Here is a 20,476-nt window from a genome sequence, read left to right as displayed (position 1 = left end):
AAGCCTGTTTTACATGACAGCGTGAAAACTGAAATCACCTTCGGGGACTGAAATTGTTGTTTTTCAATTATAAGCAGCAGTAGTCGGTTGTTTTATTTCTGTTGTAGTAATTTCCAAATGGTGTTAACGTTTTGATTATTAAAAATAGTTCTCCTGTTGGAGTGACATTTAATTCATTCAATAGCTTGATTAGTTTTGAAATGCCACCTGGATTTGTATCGTTTTAAGTTTTGATCGCGCCATTATCAATTTGGTTTAATTTTTCTTGTACAAGACAGTTGTCAAAAATTAGCATCGTCCGTCCTTTCTCTAGTTGTAATAAATGTAGAATAAGTTTTTGTTGTTTGTAGAGCATGATATATTAATCAAGTTGCTTTTAACGCCACTACATTGTATGATTATATCTTCATGTTTTTCCAAAACATTCCTGTGCAGAAGTCATTAATGATCTACAATCGAGGATGTCATGAAATGTACGTTTAGGGAAACAGGAGTGAAAGTATATAGATGTAAAATAGAGTGCCTCTAAGATCACTTATAACAACAGGACTGTGAAGCTGCTATGAAATTCCGCGCACGGGACGTACATTTCATCTTTGATTAAGATGAGGAAAGCTTGATGACTCTGACTGCTTAAATTATGGACGGCTTTAACTTTATGACTTGCAAATTACTTCTACTCGCTTAGAAAATTGCATTCATGATTGCACTTTGTGGAGAAATGTGTCCAATTACTGAAAACAAAATCGAGCACAGTTAAAGAAATACACCCAGTGAGCGTTGGTGAAATTCATTATGAACGAGCATGCATTCTCCAGGTGTTTGAGTTAGCGTTTTGTAATTGTATTTTATGAAAGACAGTTTTTCAATACCAAAACTAAAATGCCAACAGACACTCACTTTTAGGGACGCAAACATGAATTTAACTTTTGGCTTAACTTTTAAGCAATTAAATATTTATGTTTTCTCCAGTCTTCTTTGCTTTCTTTGTTTTGTTTGTTGTTTTCCTTCTTTTGTTTTTGTTTTTGTTTTTTTTTTTGTGCTGTAAACGGTGCTTTGAGGCGTCCGATTTTTCAGAAAACGCTTCTTCAAAGACTAAGCAAACTGATTGTTACCATTGCAACATAACTGTGTTGAAAACGTATTCATCTTCTGTGCTGTCTCTAAATGATCAAAAAATAATAAAAAACATGATTGGTTGCTCTATAAAGTTTTCAGTTTCACCTAGGCTCAGTCTCCAGCCGTGGGTGTTTCGGTGCGCCCGCGATCCTCTTGTGAGGATGGAGAGGATCGCGGGCGCACCGAAACACCGACGGCTGGAGACTGAGCCTAAGTTTCACCAGGTGTTGTCGAACCTACCGCATAAGGAATTGCTCCCAGAATCGATGATTTACTTCTAGTTTTTTCATTGGAGCCTTTTTGTTGAAATTAAAAGGGTTTCACCTAAGAAAACGATCCTGTAACTTTTTTGTTAGCTGACATTCCTTACTTTTAAAGCTTTTACTTTTCAGTTCTTCTTTTCTCGTGGGTTGCAGAGTGGCATCGGATAAGCGATGTTTGTCATGTAGACGATCCTTTAAGACCGGGGATAGCAATATCCCACTAGCAATGGAATGGAAAAACCAGAAAAAAAAATGCCCCGTAAGGTTCTTACTATTGAAAAAGTAGAGTGAAACAAGCTTGCATACATGTCCCATTTTTTTGAAGTTTTAGTGTGCTATCGAAATGGGATAATGATGAATTTTGTTTCTTGTTTAAAAAATAACAGATACAACTTAAGCACCAGTGGGAATCGTGCCTTTCTTGCTGATAAGTAACCAGGAGGAGCGAAGTCTGAGAATGAATTGCTGTTCTAACTCAGCGGTACATTTGTTATCTTCGTTTCTTCTGTACGGAGCCTGGCTTCGCCTTGTGACGGCTGCTGGAAGAGGTGACCATTTTTTTTTCTACGGTGATTCCAAAAAAGCTTTGGGACGGACCACTAGAAAAGTGATGGGGGTGGGGGGGGGGGGGGGTGGAGCGCTTGGGACTTTTTGAGCTTGCAGGAATGTTTTTTTTTTTTTTTTTTTTTTTTTCACGTCCAATGCCTTTTGGGGGGGGGGGGGGGCGGGGACAAGTCCCCTGCACGAATTTTGTTTATTTATTTATTTATTTATTTTGAGGGGGGGGGGGTGAGAATTGGAGGGACAAACATTCTACTGCCGCAATCTTAATCTTGACACTTACAACAATCTCAATGCCTGGGACAGGCTCCAAGTTCAAAAAAATATTTTTTAACTTTCACATAGTCGTTTGCCCACCTGTCAAATTATAGTGTACCTTAAAAACATTTATTCCGACACACATTCCTTGTCGACGGGTTACGCTTTCTTCTTTGGTAACCATCTTTTACACTCCGCAATTTTTAATCAAGTTGTCATAGTGACCCAAACATGGTTTCCAACTTGGAAAAACCTTGCAAATGGAAAATTCTAGACTCTCTTTAGATGATTGCATACAGTGCGGTCAAATACATACGCTACACATCGAAAAATTCCTGAATATTGTTATAACAATGTCTTTGTATTAATCCCACACAACCATAAGAATGTCAACCAGCTCTTGGAATGGAAAGCGGTGCCATTTCAGAAGCACAGATTAGCGCTTCTTCGCAATACGATAACGAACATGGCCCAAAGAACGCCAGATTACGCAACACACAGGGCAAAGGAAGTTGGGTAGCTGGACTAAACGACGTCGATCAGTGGCTGCAGGTTGATCTGCTTGGTCTGGATATTGTGACGGGTATCGCAACTCAAGGAAGACATTCTGAACATGCCATGTGGGTAACAAAGTACAAACTACAGTACAGTAACGATGGAGAGAGCTTTCGTTATTACAAGGAACAAGGAGAGAACGTGGACAAGGTAGAAACTAATTTAAAGTGAAGACCGTGGGTATTTAAACAGTTTCTGATTGCCAGACCACCCAGTTGATTTTTTTTAGATCATCTATTTCAAATTAATTAATGAATCAACGGACGGCTGTTTGCTTGAACTCTTGAGTCCCTAATCCTGACGTCACTAATTGATCGCGACTGTTTGGTAATCGAACTTAATCGAAGCCAATAGAGGTCAATCGAACGATTGGATTCGATAAGTTCAATAATCGAACACAATCGAACCTGAACATTTGTGCGAGAGAGTTCGATTGCATTCGATTTTTGAACTTATCAAACCCAATAGAACTCAATCAACACAATCTAAATCAGTCTAAAATTCAAACTAAATACCACCAGATATTTGAACAGTCGAATTAATAATGAACTACTGACCAGAGTGAAATCTTTACTGATATAATTACCTTTGGCCGGACATGAACGATTTGATTTTACAAATGAAATGATAAACAGGCTATTAAATCGAAAAATAAAGTGCAACGTAAATTAGAAAGTTAATCTTACTTCACTGTAGGCCCATTTCATTTAAGTTTTTTTTTTTTTTCAGTCTACGGAGTCGTTAATAGTCCGAGTAGCCCAGTTATAGATCGTTGTTTTGCAATCACCATGCAACAAAGCCTCAATATCTAGCCTAGTTAGCTATTAAGAATTAATTTTAAAATGATATGATCGTGACGATTTTTCATTCTATTGATAAAGGAATTAGCTGGAAACACAGACGAGGACACTGTTGTTTACCATGATCTAAGGCCGCCGATCAAAGCACGATACATCCGCTTTCGACCAGTAGCTTGGTATAGATCCATAGCAATAAGGGCGGAGCTATATGACTGTCAGCAAGGTACTGAAAATCATTTTCCGGAGATCTGTAATCAATTATTCTAGAACTTTTTGTCCCGGGGCGGAAGGAGGTGGGTGGGGTGGGGGGGGGGGGAACCCATATGAATAGGGCGGGGTTGCTCGTGGAAAATTTTTAACCGAGCCCATAAGAGGTAGCAAGATCCTGTTACGTTTTGGGGTGTGGCTTGAAATATTTTCCCCCCTAAGTGAGATATTGTTTTTGCCTCTCGAACATAAAATTCATATCTTCTCGCCACCGTGTAATATCCTCTATTTAGCAGCTTACATGAAAATGTTCTTAAAAAATCGCGGTAACGAGATTATCTCCTATTGATCGAAGGATTGTGGAAATTTTTTGACAGTAAATACCGTTTGGCTACAGTAACGATGTGTTTTTTATCGCGTCTTTAAAATCTTTAGAATGTCAGCCGGCTCTTGGAATGGAAAGCGGTGCCATCTTGGACGAACAGCTTAGCGCTTCCTCGGAATATGATGACACCTATCATGGCGTTATAAAGGCCAGACTACGCTTACCTGTTAGTTCATCCAGCGCGGGAAGTTGGGTAACTTATTCAAATAATGCCGATCAGTGGCTCCAGGTTGATCTTAAAATTCAGGACACTAAAGTGTCAGGCGTCGCAACGCAAGGTAGAGATACTCTTGACTACGAGCATTGGGTTACCAAGTACAAACTGCAGTACAGTAACGATGGAGTGAACTTCCAGTACTACAGGGAACAAGGACAAACTGCAGATAAGGTAGTAATATGAGTTTAGAGTAATTTTTAACTGGGTATACAATCATACAATGATACACTTAGGCGGCTTATATTAAGAGTAATCTTGTATTCTGTTTTAAGCTGTCCTCAGATTCATTGGATTGACTTGTTCAATGTAATGTAATTTGGAATTTGTATTAAAGATATTAACTTTGTATTTAAGTCAGTTAAAAACACTACTTATGCAACGCATGGTACACCATGGATTATCTTAGGAGACAGTTGTGTTTTCTTGGTATAAACATGAGCCTTTAGGCAAGGGTGAATACCGAGAAAATATACAGTGACTCGTGGGATATTGCATGGTATGCCACAAAAGAGCTTTGCATGATTATTTTATACCATGGCATAGAAAATACAATGGCTAACACAACGAATGCGACATGCGCGCAGCGCACCATGGGAAGGATGGGTGTAATATCGTCGAATATACAGCGGCTTTCCTAATTTTTCTAGTGGCCTGTCGAGGCAAATAATCGGTCATAGATCGCGCTTATTCTCCCGTCTTTGACTTTGGCTAAAAGAAGTTAGAGAATGCGGGTAAAGAATCGGACGTTTTTATTATAAACAGAATCAGATGATTTCGAAATTTAAAAGAGATAGTTTCTATGGCAACTCAAGAGGTGTCAAAGTTAAGCTACTTTTCGCCTTTTGTGACTAGAATACCTGGTAGAAGTTTTTGTATCTAATCGACCAAATAACCACCTTCGACAATTTTTTTTGAAAATTATTCAAATTAAAAGATTCTAGGGTTAAGCTAAGAGCAATTTTAAAAGACTTCAAATGAGGCAGCGTGGGCGAGTGGTTATGCCACTGGACGTGTACTTCGGAGAGTCTCGGATTCAAGTCCCGTTCTGACTACTAGATGGTGTCACGCTCTCATCCCAGGTTTAGCTCTTCGGCCTCAACTGGTCTGCCTCCGGCCGGCTGGGTTTTTTTAAACCACGATATGTTCATTTACATGATTTTTTCTACCGTTTGTTTTCTTTTGATACGAACTCGGAAAAAATCCGAGTTGATTCCATTTCTACATTTGTTTTCTTTTGCCCTGAAAATCCCCATTGAGGGCAAGTTAATTAAGATTTTAATTATTTATCTATTTAAATCATGGGAAAAAGAGGCATGTGATATGCTCCTGAAAGAGGTTAATAATTTCTCAGGTAAAAATTGTTTACACCTTCGTTTTGTCAAAATAGAGAGTGATACAACTCTGATAATTAATAATTTTGTTCTTTAAGGAATTTACTGGAAACACAGACCGAGACACTGTGGTGTATCATGTACTAAATCCACCAATCAGAGCACGTTATATCCGATTTCGACCAGTGGCTTGGAAAGAATGGATAGCAATGCGAGTGGAGCTTTATGACTGTCTCCAAGGTACTGAAAAAGTCTTCATCAGTCATTATAAAAACCTTAAGTATCCAAGGTATATTAGATGTAAAGCATTTTATTTATAACAAGAGAACTGGGGATGAAGAGTAAGAGATTGAATTCCTCATATAGGCCTTCTTGTCAAGGTAACACCTCCCAAGTTATTTTCAGATATAGTGCCAAGTTCTTCATAATTTCACGAGAATACAATTTGATACCAATTTGTAATTTCGCATATGAAATTTCGCCGAAATTTCGCGTCAAACTTAAGGAGTAATTTGTTACCTATAATATTTCATGTATAATAAAATACATGTTCAAGGGTGACCTTAATTGCCATTTCACGAATACAATTTGATAGCAGCTTATAATTTCTAAAATTAAATTTCGCGCCAAACATAATTGTTACCCACGATATAGACCCTTTTCATAAATGGCTGCCAATTATAAATTCTTTTGTAAGTATTAAAATTAGCCTGACTAACCTCGTTTTTGAGTTGCTAATTCAAAAGAATTTTTACTCCCAAACGAGTTTAGTGAGGCTAATTTAAATGTGTACAAAAGAATTTTAAATTGCCAGCCATTTATGAAAAGGGTCTATTATATGTCGAATAAAATACATGTTCAAGGGTGACCTTGCCAGCAGGGGGTAGTGTCTCTTACTTCCTAGAAGACGTCTGCACTCAGGTTAACAGCAACCTAAAATTCGTTTTAAATAACATTACTTTTGCATAGAAATCGTGGACTTTTGGTTCAGCAATGCTGTCGGTATAAGCAGTCCTGATGTCATCCCTGATGATCACATGACAGCTTCGTCTCATTTTGACAATGCTTACCAGCCCGCCCACGGTCGGCTTCTTGGTATCAGAGGCGGTGCATGGTGTGCGAAAACACCTAATAGCAAAGACGACTGGCTTCAAGTTGATCTTGCGAAAACATTTCGAGTGAGTGCTGTTGCTACTCAGGGAGATGGAAATGGAAAAGGAGGGGTAACAGTCTTTAAGCTCTCTTATTCAATCGATGGGACCAACTGGAAACTTTATCAGGATCGAAATGGCACTGACTGGGTGAGATACATGGGTTATCGTCCAAGTGCAGGGTCAAGATGACTGGATCTTGGCCAACAACAACAACTTTATTTGTACTCAGCTAGAAATTAAATGAACAAGAAATTAAATGAACCACGATGGCCAAGTTTCGCTTTGCGCGTAAATCGACCACGATGCAGTAGAAGTCCAGGAACGAACAAAAGAAAAGAACGAGGCCAATATCCAGTCATCTTTACGGATCAGACTGATTAGTAAAGAACTTAATAAGAAATAACACGCAAACTGCGGTGATAAACAGGGCAATAAAACGCATGTTAAAAAACAAAGTTCATTTACTTGACGTTTCGTATGTTTCAACATACATCTTCAGAAGTGACCGTTAGGAATAGAAGTAACAACTAAATTTCAGTTTAAAATAAGTAACTAATTAACAATTACAATGACAGAAGCTGAGAAACAATGGCATATAAACAATGCAAACTAATAAAGATAAAGCTTTTCGCTGCTTACATTATCATTTAGGGTGGGTTTTAATTCCCTGATTAGCAGAGTCTCTTTTATCTTGCAATGTGTGACTGTCCGACCTTTTGCTAATATATCAAAGTGGTCCCATTTGAAGTTGTGACCAGTTGACGTGACGTGGTCTGCAATAGCAGAAGCATGAAAGCTACTCGTGATCGATTTAAAATGTGCGATTTAAAATGTGATCGATTTAAAGAACTTTTTGCGAGAAAACGGTGAGTAATCCCAAACTGGTAAGATGGTCCTATTTAGCCAATCACAGTGCAGGATTTGGTTCATCTTGTACGCTCGCCGAGCCAGCCATACTATAGAACATTTTATCGTTGTGAGACGTACAACAGGAATAACAAATGAAATATGTAATACATCAAACACGAAAGAGTGTCTTTGATCACATTTCCAAAATCGAGAAGAGACACTGAGACCTCGAGGTGTTTTGAAATGTGATCAAACACGGTCTGACATATCTTCTCAATCGAAACTACATCTGAGGGGAAAACGGAGAAATAAAATCGTAAAAATCTATGCTAATTTTAAGATCAGACAAGATCATGATTTGTTTGAATATATTTGTGAAAATGTACTATTAAAAAACATCGTATGAAGACATGTCTGATCATCACGGTTATATACAAATTAAACAGCTGTGAAATTAAAGCCTTGAAAAATTCAGGCTTAAAAGGGATTCGTAGCCATGACCTTTTCGATACCGGTAGTGTGCTCTGCAAAAATGTTTTTCAGGTTTTAATTTCACAGCTGTTTAAGTTGTGGATATAACTGCGATGATCAATCATCACTTTATGCCTTTCTTTGCAGTTCAAATATACGATCTTTCAGATTTTCACTTGAAAAATCAATATGTTATCTATTTGAAGGAATTTCATAGGCAAGGTACCAATGACACAATTGACAGACAGAAGTTCCAGGTAGCAGTGTCTGCAAGATACATTCGCTTTCATCCAATTCAGCAACACGACTGGAACTGTCTTAGAGTCGAGTCCTACATCATCGAGAGTAAGTTTTCATATTTATTTCATTCTCTTCCATCACGACGCTTTTGATGCATTTTGCTCTAGATCAATTCTCGCCTTGCGCGTTTTTAAATAAGGCAGTAAAATTCACACCCAAGATGACGATATTAGGAAATATAAGGAGAGCGATGTCAGAGTTTGATAAGGTCTGACAGCCGTTTCTATGAGATATCAAATAAATGTGGATTCATTACTCATTACACTAACTCAATGACTTCAGTGTACTTATAAAGTAAGTTTTAACCTGTTTGTATCTGTAAGAAAATTCTCGATTACGATTGGTTCTCCACGCCCCTATTTGTCTCGTAATCAGTTGGCGCACAAGAGGTGATCCAAGTTGGATATCCAATTTGTAAATGGATACCTGAAATTGAACACCAACGCCATCGATTCGCACACAATCACGTACACCTTAAGCCACTTTAATGGCTCCCTTCTCGATATTTTCAAGAAAATTAAGGTCTAAGGCTAAACGTTTTTGATGTTCAGAAGGTTTCCGGTCCAAGATATTCTCAAAATATTTGAAAGTTTGAGAACTGGATGGTATCAGTGAATGATTCTAAAGCGCTTGTAGCCTGCGTCTTTGTTGTATAGAAAATGGCAATGCTCTTCCCAAATTACATTTACGCAAAGAATGATTTTGTTGTTTCATGTTGTTTTGTTGTTCATATATTTGTTTTTTCTCATAATTTTTAACTCAAATTTCTTCCTTGCGAAATTTCTGAGCATGTTTGTAACTTCATGGCCTTTCTAGATTGTTGCCAGTCTTTTTTTTTTTTTTTTAGCGAAATTCAGCAGGGATTATGAGGCGAGATGTTTAACCCCCCCCCCCCCCCCCCACTCTTCCATACTTCCCTTTTGAGTGTAAGAGACCCCCGGAAGAGACCCTAAGAGAAAAGGTCGGTTGCCAGCTGTCTATGGCCTTTCCTAACTTCAACGTCCTCATGACAATGTAGCACTTGTTATTTCCCTGTATTTAAACGTCATATTAACGTTGTGTTTCTATTTGTATTTGTGCGATATACTTCTAATATTATATTTAGAATGTCAAGAAGCTCTCGGGATGGAAACTGGCATCATCTCTGACGGACAGATCAGCGCTTCTTCGGAAGCCAGTGCCATTTATGCTGCTATCCAAGGGAGATTACACTTTCAAGAAACCGTAGACATAGCAGGTGGCTGGGCAGCTGCCACAAACGATGCCAATCAATGGCTTCAGGTCGACCTGGGTAGACAGCTAGCGAAAGTGACACGCGTAGCAACACAAGGAAGAAATGGCCCTTACATACAGTTGGTCACAAAGTACAAGTTACAGTACAGTAACGACGGAGTGAATTTCCAGAATTACACCGAGCAAAAACAAAACATAGATAAGGTATTAAACGTCCGTTTTTAGACGGTTGTAAAGTATTTGGGGAGCAATGATGGCGCAGTGGTGAGAGCGCTCGCCTGCTACTAATGTGGCCCGGGTTCGATTCCGGCCCGGTGCCATATGTGGGTTGAGTTTGTTGTTGGTTGTCGCCTAGATCCGAGGGTTTTTCTCCAGATACCCCAGTTTTCCTTCTTCGTCCACAAGACCAACATTTTCAAATTCCAATTCGACCAGGATAGAGGACCCGCGTGGAAATCATGTAAGGCTGATGTGGCTTCCTCTCCACTTCAAAAATTATGACTGCCTGTCTGTGAAGTTTTAATTACAAACTTTTTGGCTACTAAATTTATTTCCAAATTGGAACTTTCTTCTATTATTGATCTAGCTGAAGGTTAATTTGAGAAATAAGATTAAACTGGGGTGTCTTTGACAATTTGCCGTCTCATTCTGTACTAAGGATCTTACTGGAAACACAGACCAGGATACTGTTGTTTACCACGTACTAAATCCACCAATCAGAGCGCGTTACATCCGGTTTCGTCCAGTGGCTTGGTATGGCTGGATATCAATGAGAGTGGAACTCTATGGCTGTCTACAAGGTATTGGGATTGTGCATCCAAGTTTTACTGTGTTAAGGTCATTCCCCCGAAAAAGAACGCACAATAGATTTCCATTCAAATTTTGCCTGTTGGCTGCTTACATTAATAGAACTTAAATTTTGAAATAAAAAAGGGCGGTCGTGGTATTCGTTTAGGAGCAGGACGACCCTCAATAAACCCCATAATTCCTCAAATTATCTTCTTTTAGAAACGGTTACATTTAAACAACTCACTTTACGCCTTTTGAGAGCAGAAAAATGTCGTTAGGTCCCCGTACTCGTTTCCGACAAAAAACGGTCATCTGTCTCTCGCAACCCAAGCCGTTTAGAAAAAGCTACCATTTTGTATGTGCACGCGCTTACGAGCGCGCGCTAATGACGCGAAAATCGTACGCAGTAGAGATGCGCAATGCAATTCTGAGGAATAACCTTAAACGGATGGATATTCATAAGAAATAGCCACAAGACCGTTTAAAATTCAGCTTGGCAATGAGGCTTAGAGGACAAAACAAAAGAAATTGAATGACCATGTTTATTCATTTCTTTTGTTTGTGTCCTCTAGGCCTCACTGTCAAGCTGAATTTTAAAGTGACCTATTCCCTCTATGAGACGCGCCTGCAGGGAATCATGGTAGTTGTATTCATTAAAACAAACGTTTAGTCTAAGATGATGAATACAACTCCCATGATTCCCTGCAGGTGCATCTCACAGAGGGAATTAGGCATTGGTCTGTTGATTTACTATCTCTTTTCCATTAAAAGAGGACTTTACACGAAAACAAATAGCAAAGGAAACATATCAGTTCTGAACATCATTTGATAATAATCGCCGTTGCATATTTGACGACGAAAAGAACACTTGCCTCAATGTAACTTCATAATAACGGCATAATAAAACATGTCTTGCATAACTCATTCTTTAACTCAATGTTATAATTATTAATCAGTGTGAGGAACAAAAGGTAAACCAACAAGACGATGTTTGAAAAAGAAACCAAGGTGTCATTTTCAGCGAGTAATAAATAATGATCAGGCCGTTTGCATCTTTAAAAGTTGCACCCACGTGATCGGGGAGTTTATGCAACTACGAGAGCGCCAAGGGCAACGCGCCATCTAAAACAGGAATTTATATTCTACGCCACGATTCTTAAACAATCAGATTCATTTAATTTGTCAATCACTCAGGGCTATACCAAAACTGACAACTGTAAAGAAGAAACCAAATTCCGTCCACAATACGCCGGTGGAAGATGAAAACATAGCTTTACTTCCTATGGCTAGGCCGGTCTACCATCTACACTAATCTGTCACGCGAAAACGGAGCTTTTCGAAAACTCTCTTCAAACCGGAGGAATTTAAAAACGCAGGCTTTAGTGTGGACGGAAAACATTTTGAAAACGGAGCTTTTCGAAAACGATGAAGTCAAGATAATCATATGATTTCCCTGACTGAGTTTTCCTCAAACACAAACCCAAAATGACAGGTGATTATTGGGTGTGCAAATTTCTCCGGCGTAGTGTGGACGGGAAACAATAGACGCGTTTCCAGAATGAGAATACCGTGTTCAAATTTCTCCTACGTAGTATGGACGGGGCCTTGAATAAAATCACCGCTTCTCCGGCCAGGCGATACAGAATTTTGTCATTTCACCGTGGTATTTTACACGAAAAAACTCAGAAATTAAGATTAAAATCGCACGCTCACAGTAGGTTTTACTGCTTATGAAACCTTTTGCTTAGCGCCGTTCCCGTTGCCTTTGTGGTTTGCTTGAAGTCCCTTTTACAAATAGAATACTGATATAATACACTCGTGAATCTGAGATTAAGAATAACGACGAAGAGGAAAATTAACGTGATGGCGTTTTCTTGTTCTTGTTGTAAATATTTCCAGATTCCTGCCGATCTCTTAAATTTGCCTCACCAGTCGATGGATTTGCTCTTGAGGGTCACGTGATTAAAAACATATCTTTACATACGGGAATGCGTAGCTCTTGCATAGGGCGATGTTCCATAGAAAGTAAATGTACGTCATTCAACATCGGTCCACAAATAGACAACCATGTCATGTGCCAGCTGAGCAATTCCGACCACATGAGACACCCTGGAGACCTCAAACCTAAGGAAGGGTTTACCTACAGAGCCACTGAGGTGAGGAATTCAAACGCAGCAGACACTTGTTTGATTCTTTTTTCTTTAAACTTCTGCTTTCTGTTTAAATGCGAGCGCATTTTGTGATTTATAACCACGCGTACGCGTGATATTTTTTGTCATCTAGAAATTCTGAAAATTGAATGGGCCTTTAGTCGAATACAATTTGAAAAATTCACGACATCACGAGTTATAATAAATCACAAGATGAACGAGCCTTTCACAGCTGGACTTTTTGTTTATAATTTTCTAAAAAAAAACAATTATAAGAAGAACTTTTTCCCAATTTTTTCAACAAAACGGTATTTTCCGCTGCTATCAATGTACTCTGCACGCGAAACACGTTTTCTTTTATTCGACCAATCCAACAATACGTTTCATTCCACCATGTTTGTGTAGCTTTTGGATGTTCTGCTTTTTTGTATTTTCTTTACGCTCTTCGACAAACGTTTGGTCTGACAAAGCAAAGTGATTGGTAGCCACTTTGATATTCAAAATAAAGGCTTTCCCGTTGTTTCCATGGCAACTTCTGCATTACAGTATAACCTGTCTATGGATTCGTCATTGACCAATCAGAAGCGGCTTATTTTGTTGAGTATAATATAATTCAGTTAAGTTACTGACACTTCAGTATAATTCCTTTGTTCTTCTTAGAGCCCATGCTCCAGTAACCCATGTTTTAATAATGGTACGTGCGTCCTGAAAGGATTAACAGACAAGAAATACGTTTGCATGTGCCAGACTGGTTATCGTGGAGAAAGATGCGAAATAGGTAAATCAAACAATAACAGCGTATCGTGCTGATCAATTTTCATTCGTTTGGTTGTTGACCAAATTTATATGGGTCGAAGTAAAACGTATTTATCCGAAGGGTAAACAATATGTACTTATTGACTGAGTGGGAGGGCCGGACGAGAAAATATTTGGCTCGAGGTCAGGACGTGCGGACCGAGCCCAGCGAGGTCCGTACTTTCTGACCGAGCAACAAATATTTTTCCGTCCGGCCCGACCTTACTCAGTCAATAATCATTTTATCATATGACCACTTGTGTTGAAAATTTTGAAAATTCTGTTTGAACCTAAATAGGACGCGATTAGATAACATCAGACGGCCGCGCGCGGAACAACTACAATAAAAACTTGTCAGTTGTTTCTTCGTGTCGAACAAGAAACTCACAATTCATCGAAAAACACGACTCATTTTCTCATGTAAAGTCCACAATTACAGTTTATGCTAAAAACCCACCAGAAAGTTGACATAAAGCTGTCAACAATATGTCAAACCCATCAAAAACTTAGCGAGGGATAAAAGTTCGCTTCACGCTTCACTGAAATTGTTCGCAAACCTTTTTCATCTGAGGACTCAAGAAAATGTCAACGTCGTTTCAAGCTATTTGTCGACCTCTTGGATTCTCTTGAACAAGGGAGAACCAGCAACTGAATATTAATGACACCGATGTTGGGTCTCGCAAATATTACTGACTTTGCCGGCTTTGCTGTGTAGTGGAAATTACACCATTAAACACAAGCGAGTTTTAAAATCTGGATGAACTGTACGGTAATGAACTTGTGTTCGTACTCAGTTTTGTCTCTTCAAACAACACTGATGTAGAAACTGTAGAGCAATTTATCCTCCTGTACACAAGGTATGTTTGACATTTCTCTGGTTCAACCAATTACTCCCAGAAACTCTGGAAATTCGAAGAAAACATTTAACTTATTTAAGCTTAAATCGTACTTTGTTTTCTTCGCGTTGCTGGTTTTCTTGCGTTTTACCCACGATGAATTCTTTGATGCTTTCCACTGAAAGAAGTTTCGCCTCAAGACTGTTTGTTTATTCCAAAGGTTAATTATCGGACAATCCATCCAGAAAAGTTGTTTTCTTGAACGCCTACAGGTTTGCTTGTTGTTGGCTTCTGAAAAAGTTGTTTGTGAGGAGTGTTGACTTTCTTTCAAAGCTTTCGGAGTAGTTCTGCATCGGACAGTTCGCCTGGATAGTAGAATTCACTCTCAGAATGTTAACTTTCATCACTCATCTTGAAGAGAACAAACTTTTGCAGCAAAAAAAATTGTTTTTTGTCATTAACTCCCATCGATTTTGCTGTACGCGTTTCTAGTAGGGCCGTACGCATTTCTAGTAGGACCGTACGGGTTTTTCCGGCCCTATCACTTCGACGCGTACGGCCCTCATACGGGACCTTTTTTCTTATGGTTTTCCAAGGAAATTGCGCGCGGGGCCGTACGGGTCATATGATAAACTTTTTTTAACACATCTGTTTTGCAATCGTAAGGTGTTTCACGAACCTAAGGGGGAAGGAGTGTTTTTTAGTGTGGCGTATAAGTCACGTGTCAAGTTTTAGCAAGTCTTACTACCCAACGGGATCATGTTGCCACGGAATAATTCTATTGGAGAGATCTTTAATCCCGCTGCAATTTTCCATATAGCAACAACAATCCTAACAACGTTATTTGCTTTCTTATCAGTCACATATTACTTATCACGTAACAAAAATGAATTTATAATTCTGACTTTTTTCCTTTCTTAGTTGCTCGGACCTGCAAGGAACTATATAACAATAATTTGTAAGTAAACTGTACTTCAATTGGCAAAAAAGAAACGTACTCATTTTGGGAGAAACTAGCCAGTACAATCACTTTAAAACTGCACTTCTCCGTTAAGCTAAAAATGATTGCCCTGTATAGAGATCTTTCGACATAATGTTTTGATCGCTTGTGTTTCAGGGCTGAAGGTAACAAAGCTTACCCTCTGAAATTGGGATCGGTAATTCTTCCGGTATACTGTCACATGACCTATGATCTCGGAGCTTGCGGAGGTGGTGGTTGGACGCTGGTCATGAAGATAGACGGTAAAAAGGTATCCAATAGAAGCACACTTGTACTCCGTAACTCTTCCAAGAGGGTGAAGGATAACAGAGTTTATCTCCCACAGAGGCCTTGTCCCTCTTAAGATCGGTTAATATCACTCCGGCTTCAGAAATCCCAAAAGGGCCTAGCATTCAAAAAATCCTGGAAGACATCCACAGCATTCAAGAAATCATGGCTTCAGAAATCCGGGAAGGGTCTAGAAATAGGCAATCCTGGAGAGCATATTTTGCTCACTTGAGCAGCCCAAGAGGCTTTGCACGCATTTTCATCCTCCTGGAAAACATCTAAGCAACGTACGTGATAGCATTATCCGTGGAAGAACTGGATACTATATTACCTTGGGAATAATGCCTATGTGCCAGAACAACTCTCCCTTCATCCTCTCTTGAGTACAGTCACGGCACCATTGAAATTATAGGTAAACAATGTAAAATTTTAATTAACTAGACTTGAATTAACCATAAGGAAAATTACGTGTTCATAATGAACTCAGAAGTGACTCATGGACAACTGATTGGTATTCTTTCCCAGGACAGCTTCCATTTTGACTCGCCCTATTGGAGTGATAAAAATGTAACCAACCTTTTAGACGGGGAGAATGGGTTTGACGGCAACGAGACCAAGCTACCGACCTATTGGAACACACCCTTCTCCAAAATTTGTCTCGGTATGAGGATTGGCCAGAAGATTAACTTCATTGGCATCGACAAGGAGGCTAACTCTCTGTATTCGCTGATCTCTGATGGACAATACCGCGCTACCTCACTAGGTCGTGACACGTGGAAGTCGCTGATTGGGTCCCAAGCCACCCTACAGACTGCGTGTTCGCGTGAAGGATTTAACTGTGGTTGTTCTGTGGAAGCAGCATCTAAAGCGAGGATCGGAATTGTTGCCAACAATCAACAAAAGTGCGACACTTGTGATTCCAAAGTAGGGTTTGGCACAGGAGGATACACTGATGGCAATAACACTTGTGGAAATGTGGGACCGTATACATCAGGTAATGGACACAAAAACTTCAAAGCCATGGGATACATCTTGGTTCAGTGAAAAGAACTGTCACTGATCTATATACTATTCTTAAATGACATGATTGTTCACACAGGCTGCATTCAAGTGCAACTGCACTTGTGGTTCAAGTAAACACAGAGGTCGAGATGGAACACTGAGTAAGCTTTCATTCACAGAATCACTGTTAGAATCAGCAATTACACCGCAATTAACATTTAGTTGTACCTCATGAAATTGCGCACAATAGCTTTTATTTATAAACGGCCGCATACTTGGGTTTTATGCACAGACCTCCCTTTACGCCACTTTGTACACAATAATAAAGAATACCACTTGAAAGTACCACTCAATAACTTACATTTGAAAGGTCATACATGTATGGAATTTAAGGTTGGAGCGAACTTTTTAGCAATAACTTTCATTTGAATGGTACAATAATAACTAAGGTTTCATTGACACACGTAAAACTTAGGTCACTCAGGAGAAACAAAGTTTCACCGTTCCAGAAATGAACGGGTTCACAAGGCAACAGCTATAAAAAGTAGTAGCTAAGAGAGAATAAGGAAGAGAACACATTCCTTGCCCAATATTTGAAATCTATTTGTAGTTTGCTCATTGGTAATTTGTAGAAAAAGCTGCCAAGTACAACATTAGATGACGTCAGTATAGCTAACCAATCAGGCGTCGACCTCTAAATAGATGTGGACACACATGTATTTAGATATTGAGACAAATAACAATAGGTTTCAAATAGCGTTCATCAGTTGAGGCCCAGGTTTGTGGCATCTATTTGTTTTCTCATTTAAGGCAGTTCTACACTTTCCAGTGTTCCTAACATGTTTCAATGTTTTGATGAGCAATAGCGGATGGGTTGATTGGTCTTTCTACATAAAATTGTCGAACTAAGCAGATAAGCTCTTCGTAATTTCCCTCTTCCTTTTCACTTTCTGATGGCGTTTTCGTCAAAAGTTCTTTGTTATCAGTAACATGTTTTTGTTGTTCGTCGTCTTCTTGACACCCGTTAAGCTCGAGTCTTGTAAATTGTTTTGGATGTCCTTTGTCCCTATAATGAGAGAAAACGAGCAGGCTCTTACGATAAGTTCGCTTATGTACGACAACATCTTGGAGCAGTTTGACAAGGAAATTACTAAACAGATATCACCAAAAACAAATTATTCGCATGCAGTAATGAAGGGTAAAGTAAATATGCACGCTAGTCATAAAGGTTCGTGTGTATACTGAGGAAAAAGCAAGTGGGATATTCCATGGTATAACAGTCGAAAGCGTTGCGTAACCACTGATTTACCATGCGCGGTGAATACCTCGAGTTGACACCGACCTTCCTGTGTTCTGATTGGCTGTATTTTTATGACATGGTAGAAAATAATTTACTGATAAACATGTAGGACGTGATATATTACACACTGTTGAGTGTTCAGTAAAAACGGTAGCTAAAGGATCTAATAAACAAAAACACTTGGGCATCATCAGACAGGGTAAGTAACAATTATCACGGTTCTACTTAACTTGCAAGGGCCTATTCCAAAATGGCCGCCATCGTCTTCAGTTCTCTAGTCATGTTTCTCAGTTAAAATAATAGTAGCTACGCTTGGCAATAGATGCAATAATATACTATTCTGCTAAGTTTTATGAGTTTCTTGTTTTGAAATCGCCCTTCAATGCTCTGGAAGACAAAAATTTACGGAAGCCGTTTTTTCGGACTGGGTTTATGGGCTAACTTACATTCCTCTGCTACAAAGCGTTGCTCTGTTTAAATTAGCCTGGTCAACATACTTGTCGTGATAAACATCTGAGAAAAGAAAGAAAGATAATGCTTAAGAAACCACTGCAAGTTGCAAGAAATTATCTTTAACAGAAACAACCTGTAAGAGAATTTGCATTTTGATAATGGCCAATTTTCTCCATGAGATGTGACCGCAGGGAATCATGGTAGTTGTATTCATCATCTTGTACTGGATATTTGTTTTAATGAATACAACTACCATGATTCCCTGCATCCCGTCCCATAGAGCAAATTGGCCATAAAATCAACTAATGATTTTGCATTGGTTTCATCCTAGTATGCTCGAACAGGAAAGAAAAATGGAGTTATACATACACTCTTGAAAGTTTCGAAGAACTCTTAAAATCTCTGAAAACATTTACCTATTGCTCGTGTTCGCGCAATATTTCTCGTTCTTCAAAATGTCCTCTCCTGGTTAATTTCATCGAGGACACCAAAGCCATGCAAACGGGTCAAACACACCTGTCAGGATACCTTTTAGTTGCTCATTCTAGTCTCATGTCACACGATAGCATAGGTTACACATTCATATGCAGCTGGCAATCGCATAAACTTCAAATAGATGACGATTCTGAGAAACTTATGGCGGGAAACGGATGTTGTGTCATGGGCCCGGATAAATTCTGCTCGTGTGATGGCCTATTATGCCTAGCGGTAGTGCTCGTTGAAATTGTCCCTGATTCTGTCGGTGATTCTCCTCAGACATAGCTTTTGCTCTCGTTCTCCTCGGAAAATTACTCCATAAACTATGTTTGCCTTTATTTCAGTGACAACTTCTTTTGGTCGATGCAATTTTCTTTATTATCACGAGTGATTGTAGTGCGCGAACTGCGTTTTGTTTTTGTTTGATGGCTTCGAATTGAATGGATGCTTTTTTTTCTTTTGTAATTTCATTACACCTTTAATGCTATACTTACTATACCTTCTAAATTTATCGTCAACTGGCTTCTTTTCTCTCTCCCTATCTTTTCTTCAGTTAAATTCAGATTGTTTTGCTAATTCTGCTCAAATTCTGTTAGGAAATCCTTTTTTTTCCGCTGGCCTCGATATACCTTAACTCAAATGGCCAAAATGCTACAGTGGTAGTTGAAATTCTGCCAATATAATTTATCCAAGCCTTGCTATTGTTAAGCACACAAGCTGTTTTCTCATTAGTTAGTCAGTATAAGGACAAAAATGATAAGAGCGCCAATTAGTGCGGTAAGGTGATTCAAGCTTAGATTCAAAATACGTGTGATGATTCATTGGAAAATTAGTCCGAGCTCAGTTCGCAGTTTGCTTGATGATGAAGGAACAATTAAGGAATATTCGCGTTCTTCAGATGACAAAAAAAAAAATAGTCGGAATTATACTACAAGAATAACAATATATGTTTTTATGCAGCATCGTTTATCAATATTTTTTATTTAGATTCACTTTACTTCACAGGTACAGAAAATAAAAAAAAACTACTTGCTGAATTTTTACAAGAAGTTTAAGGGGTGACAAATGCTGCTTACACTTCCTCATAATTTTTGTTTTCATATTTGTATTTCGTAGAAACGGGCTCACATTTAACGCTGTTGCTATTGTTTATTGATTGCGGAATGGCCCCTTCTCGCCATAAGTTTATACGTGCATGTATATGTTAGATCAAGTTTCCTTTGTCCTGGTTATAAACTCAACGGCCATAGGCCAGCCATAATTATAAAACGGCAATTCGGGGGGAATATTTCATATTTGATTGCAGCCAAACTTGAATCTATTGGGGACTGGAAAATAATCGGCAACGAATCAAAGGTTCAAGCAATTGTCTTACAAGCCTCGTGGGAAGAACACTTTAAGTTCCCATGCGTGCAAGTTTAAGATCAGATATTCGAGACATTTTGAGCAGGTACATCAACAAAAGCTCGCAAAAATATTGACAAAGTAGACTTGTCTAAGTAACATTACATTCATTTTCTTCAAACATCACCAGCTTATCGAAAAATTTTGTGTTATCTCCTTCCGCTGCCTTCAACACTATAAATATTTTAATTCAGTACCACTTCCAAAATTCCACTGATGTCGCCCTGTTTTTTTCATTCAAACTGAGTGATGTGTCTTGCAAAACGCAAAGTCGATTTTCTTTAACCTACGGCTATCGCG

General features: G+C 38.9%; 2 protein-coding genes across 3 annotated transcripts in view; one reads left to right on the top strand and one right to left on the bottom strand.

The window, feature by feature from the left end:
- The first annotated feature begins 1,823 nt into the window (after positions 1-1,823).
- On the top strand, positions 1,824-18,029 carry LOC110060997 (uncharacterized). Of its 2 annotated transcripts, none has more exons than XM_089291664.1 (13): positions 1,824-1,930; positions 2,587-2,753; positions 4,378-4,536; positions 5,795-5,936; positions 6,666-6,997; positions 8,377-8,515; positions 9,576-9,907; positions 10,362-10,503; positions 12,392-12,648; positions 13,303-13,420; positions 15,195-15,231; positions 15,391-15,523; positions 16,066-18,029. In XM_089291664.1, exons 1-13 carry the CDS (start codon positions 1,840-1,842, stop codon positions 16,582-16,584), a joined length of 2,568 nt encoding a protein of 855 aa, XP_089147790.1. In that variant the 5' UTR covers positions 1,824-1,839; the 3' UTR covers positions 16,585-18,029. The 2 variants fall into 2 exon arrangements, with proteins under 2 accessions (XP_089147790.1, XP_089147791.1); XM_089291665.1 differs by lacking the exon at positions 1,824-1,930 and adding an exon at positions 3,638-3,779 and having other exon boundaries at positions 2,595-2,906; positions 4,199-4,536.
- Positions 16,760-20,476, bottom strand: part of LOC110060915 (uncharacterized) — a 4,204-nt gene continuing 487 nt past the window's right edge. Inside the window, exons 2-3 of the mRNA XM_020767720.2 lie at positions 18,289-18,355; positions 16,760-17,608 (exon numbers count right to left, since the gene is read on the bottom strand). Coding sequence (XP_020623379.1) covers positions 17,377-17,608; positions 18,289-18,355 — 299 coding nt within the window. The 3' untranslated portion in view covers positions 16,760-17,376. The remainder of the gene's footprint in view (positions 17,609-18,288; positions 18,356-20,476) is intronic.

The sequence above is a fragment of the Orbicella faveolata genome, unplaced genomic scaffold (assembly GCF_042242905.1).
Source record: "Orbicella faveolata isolate gen_17 unplaced genomic scaffold, um_ofav_v1 contig_24, whole genome shotgun sequence".
NCBI lineage: Eukaryota > Metazoa > Cnidaria > Anthozoa > Scleractinia > Merulinidae > Orbicella > Orbicella faveolata.
Note: the sequence above shows the minus strand (reverse complement) of the source record. Positions and strands in the feature narration are given on the sequence as shown.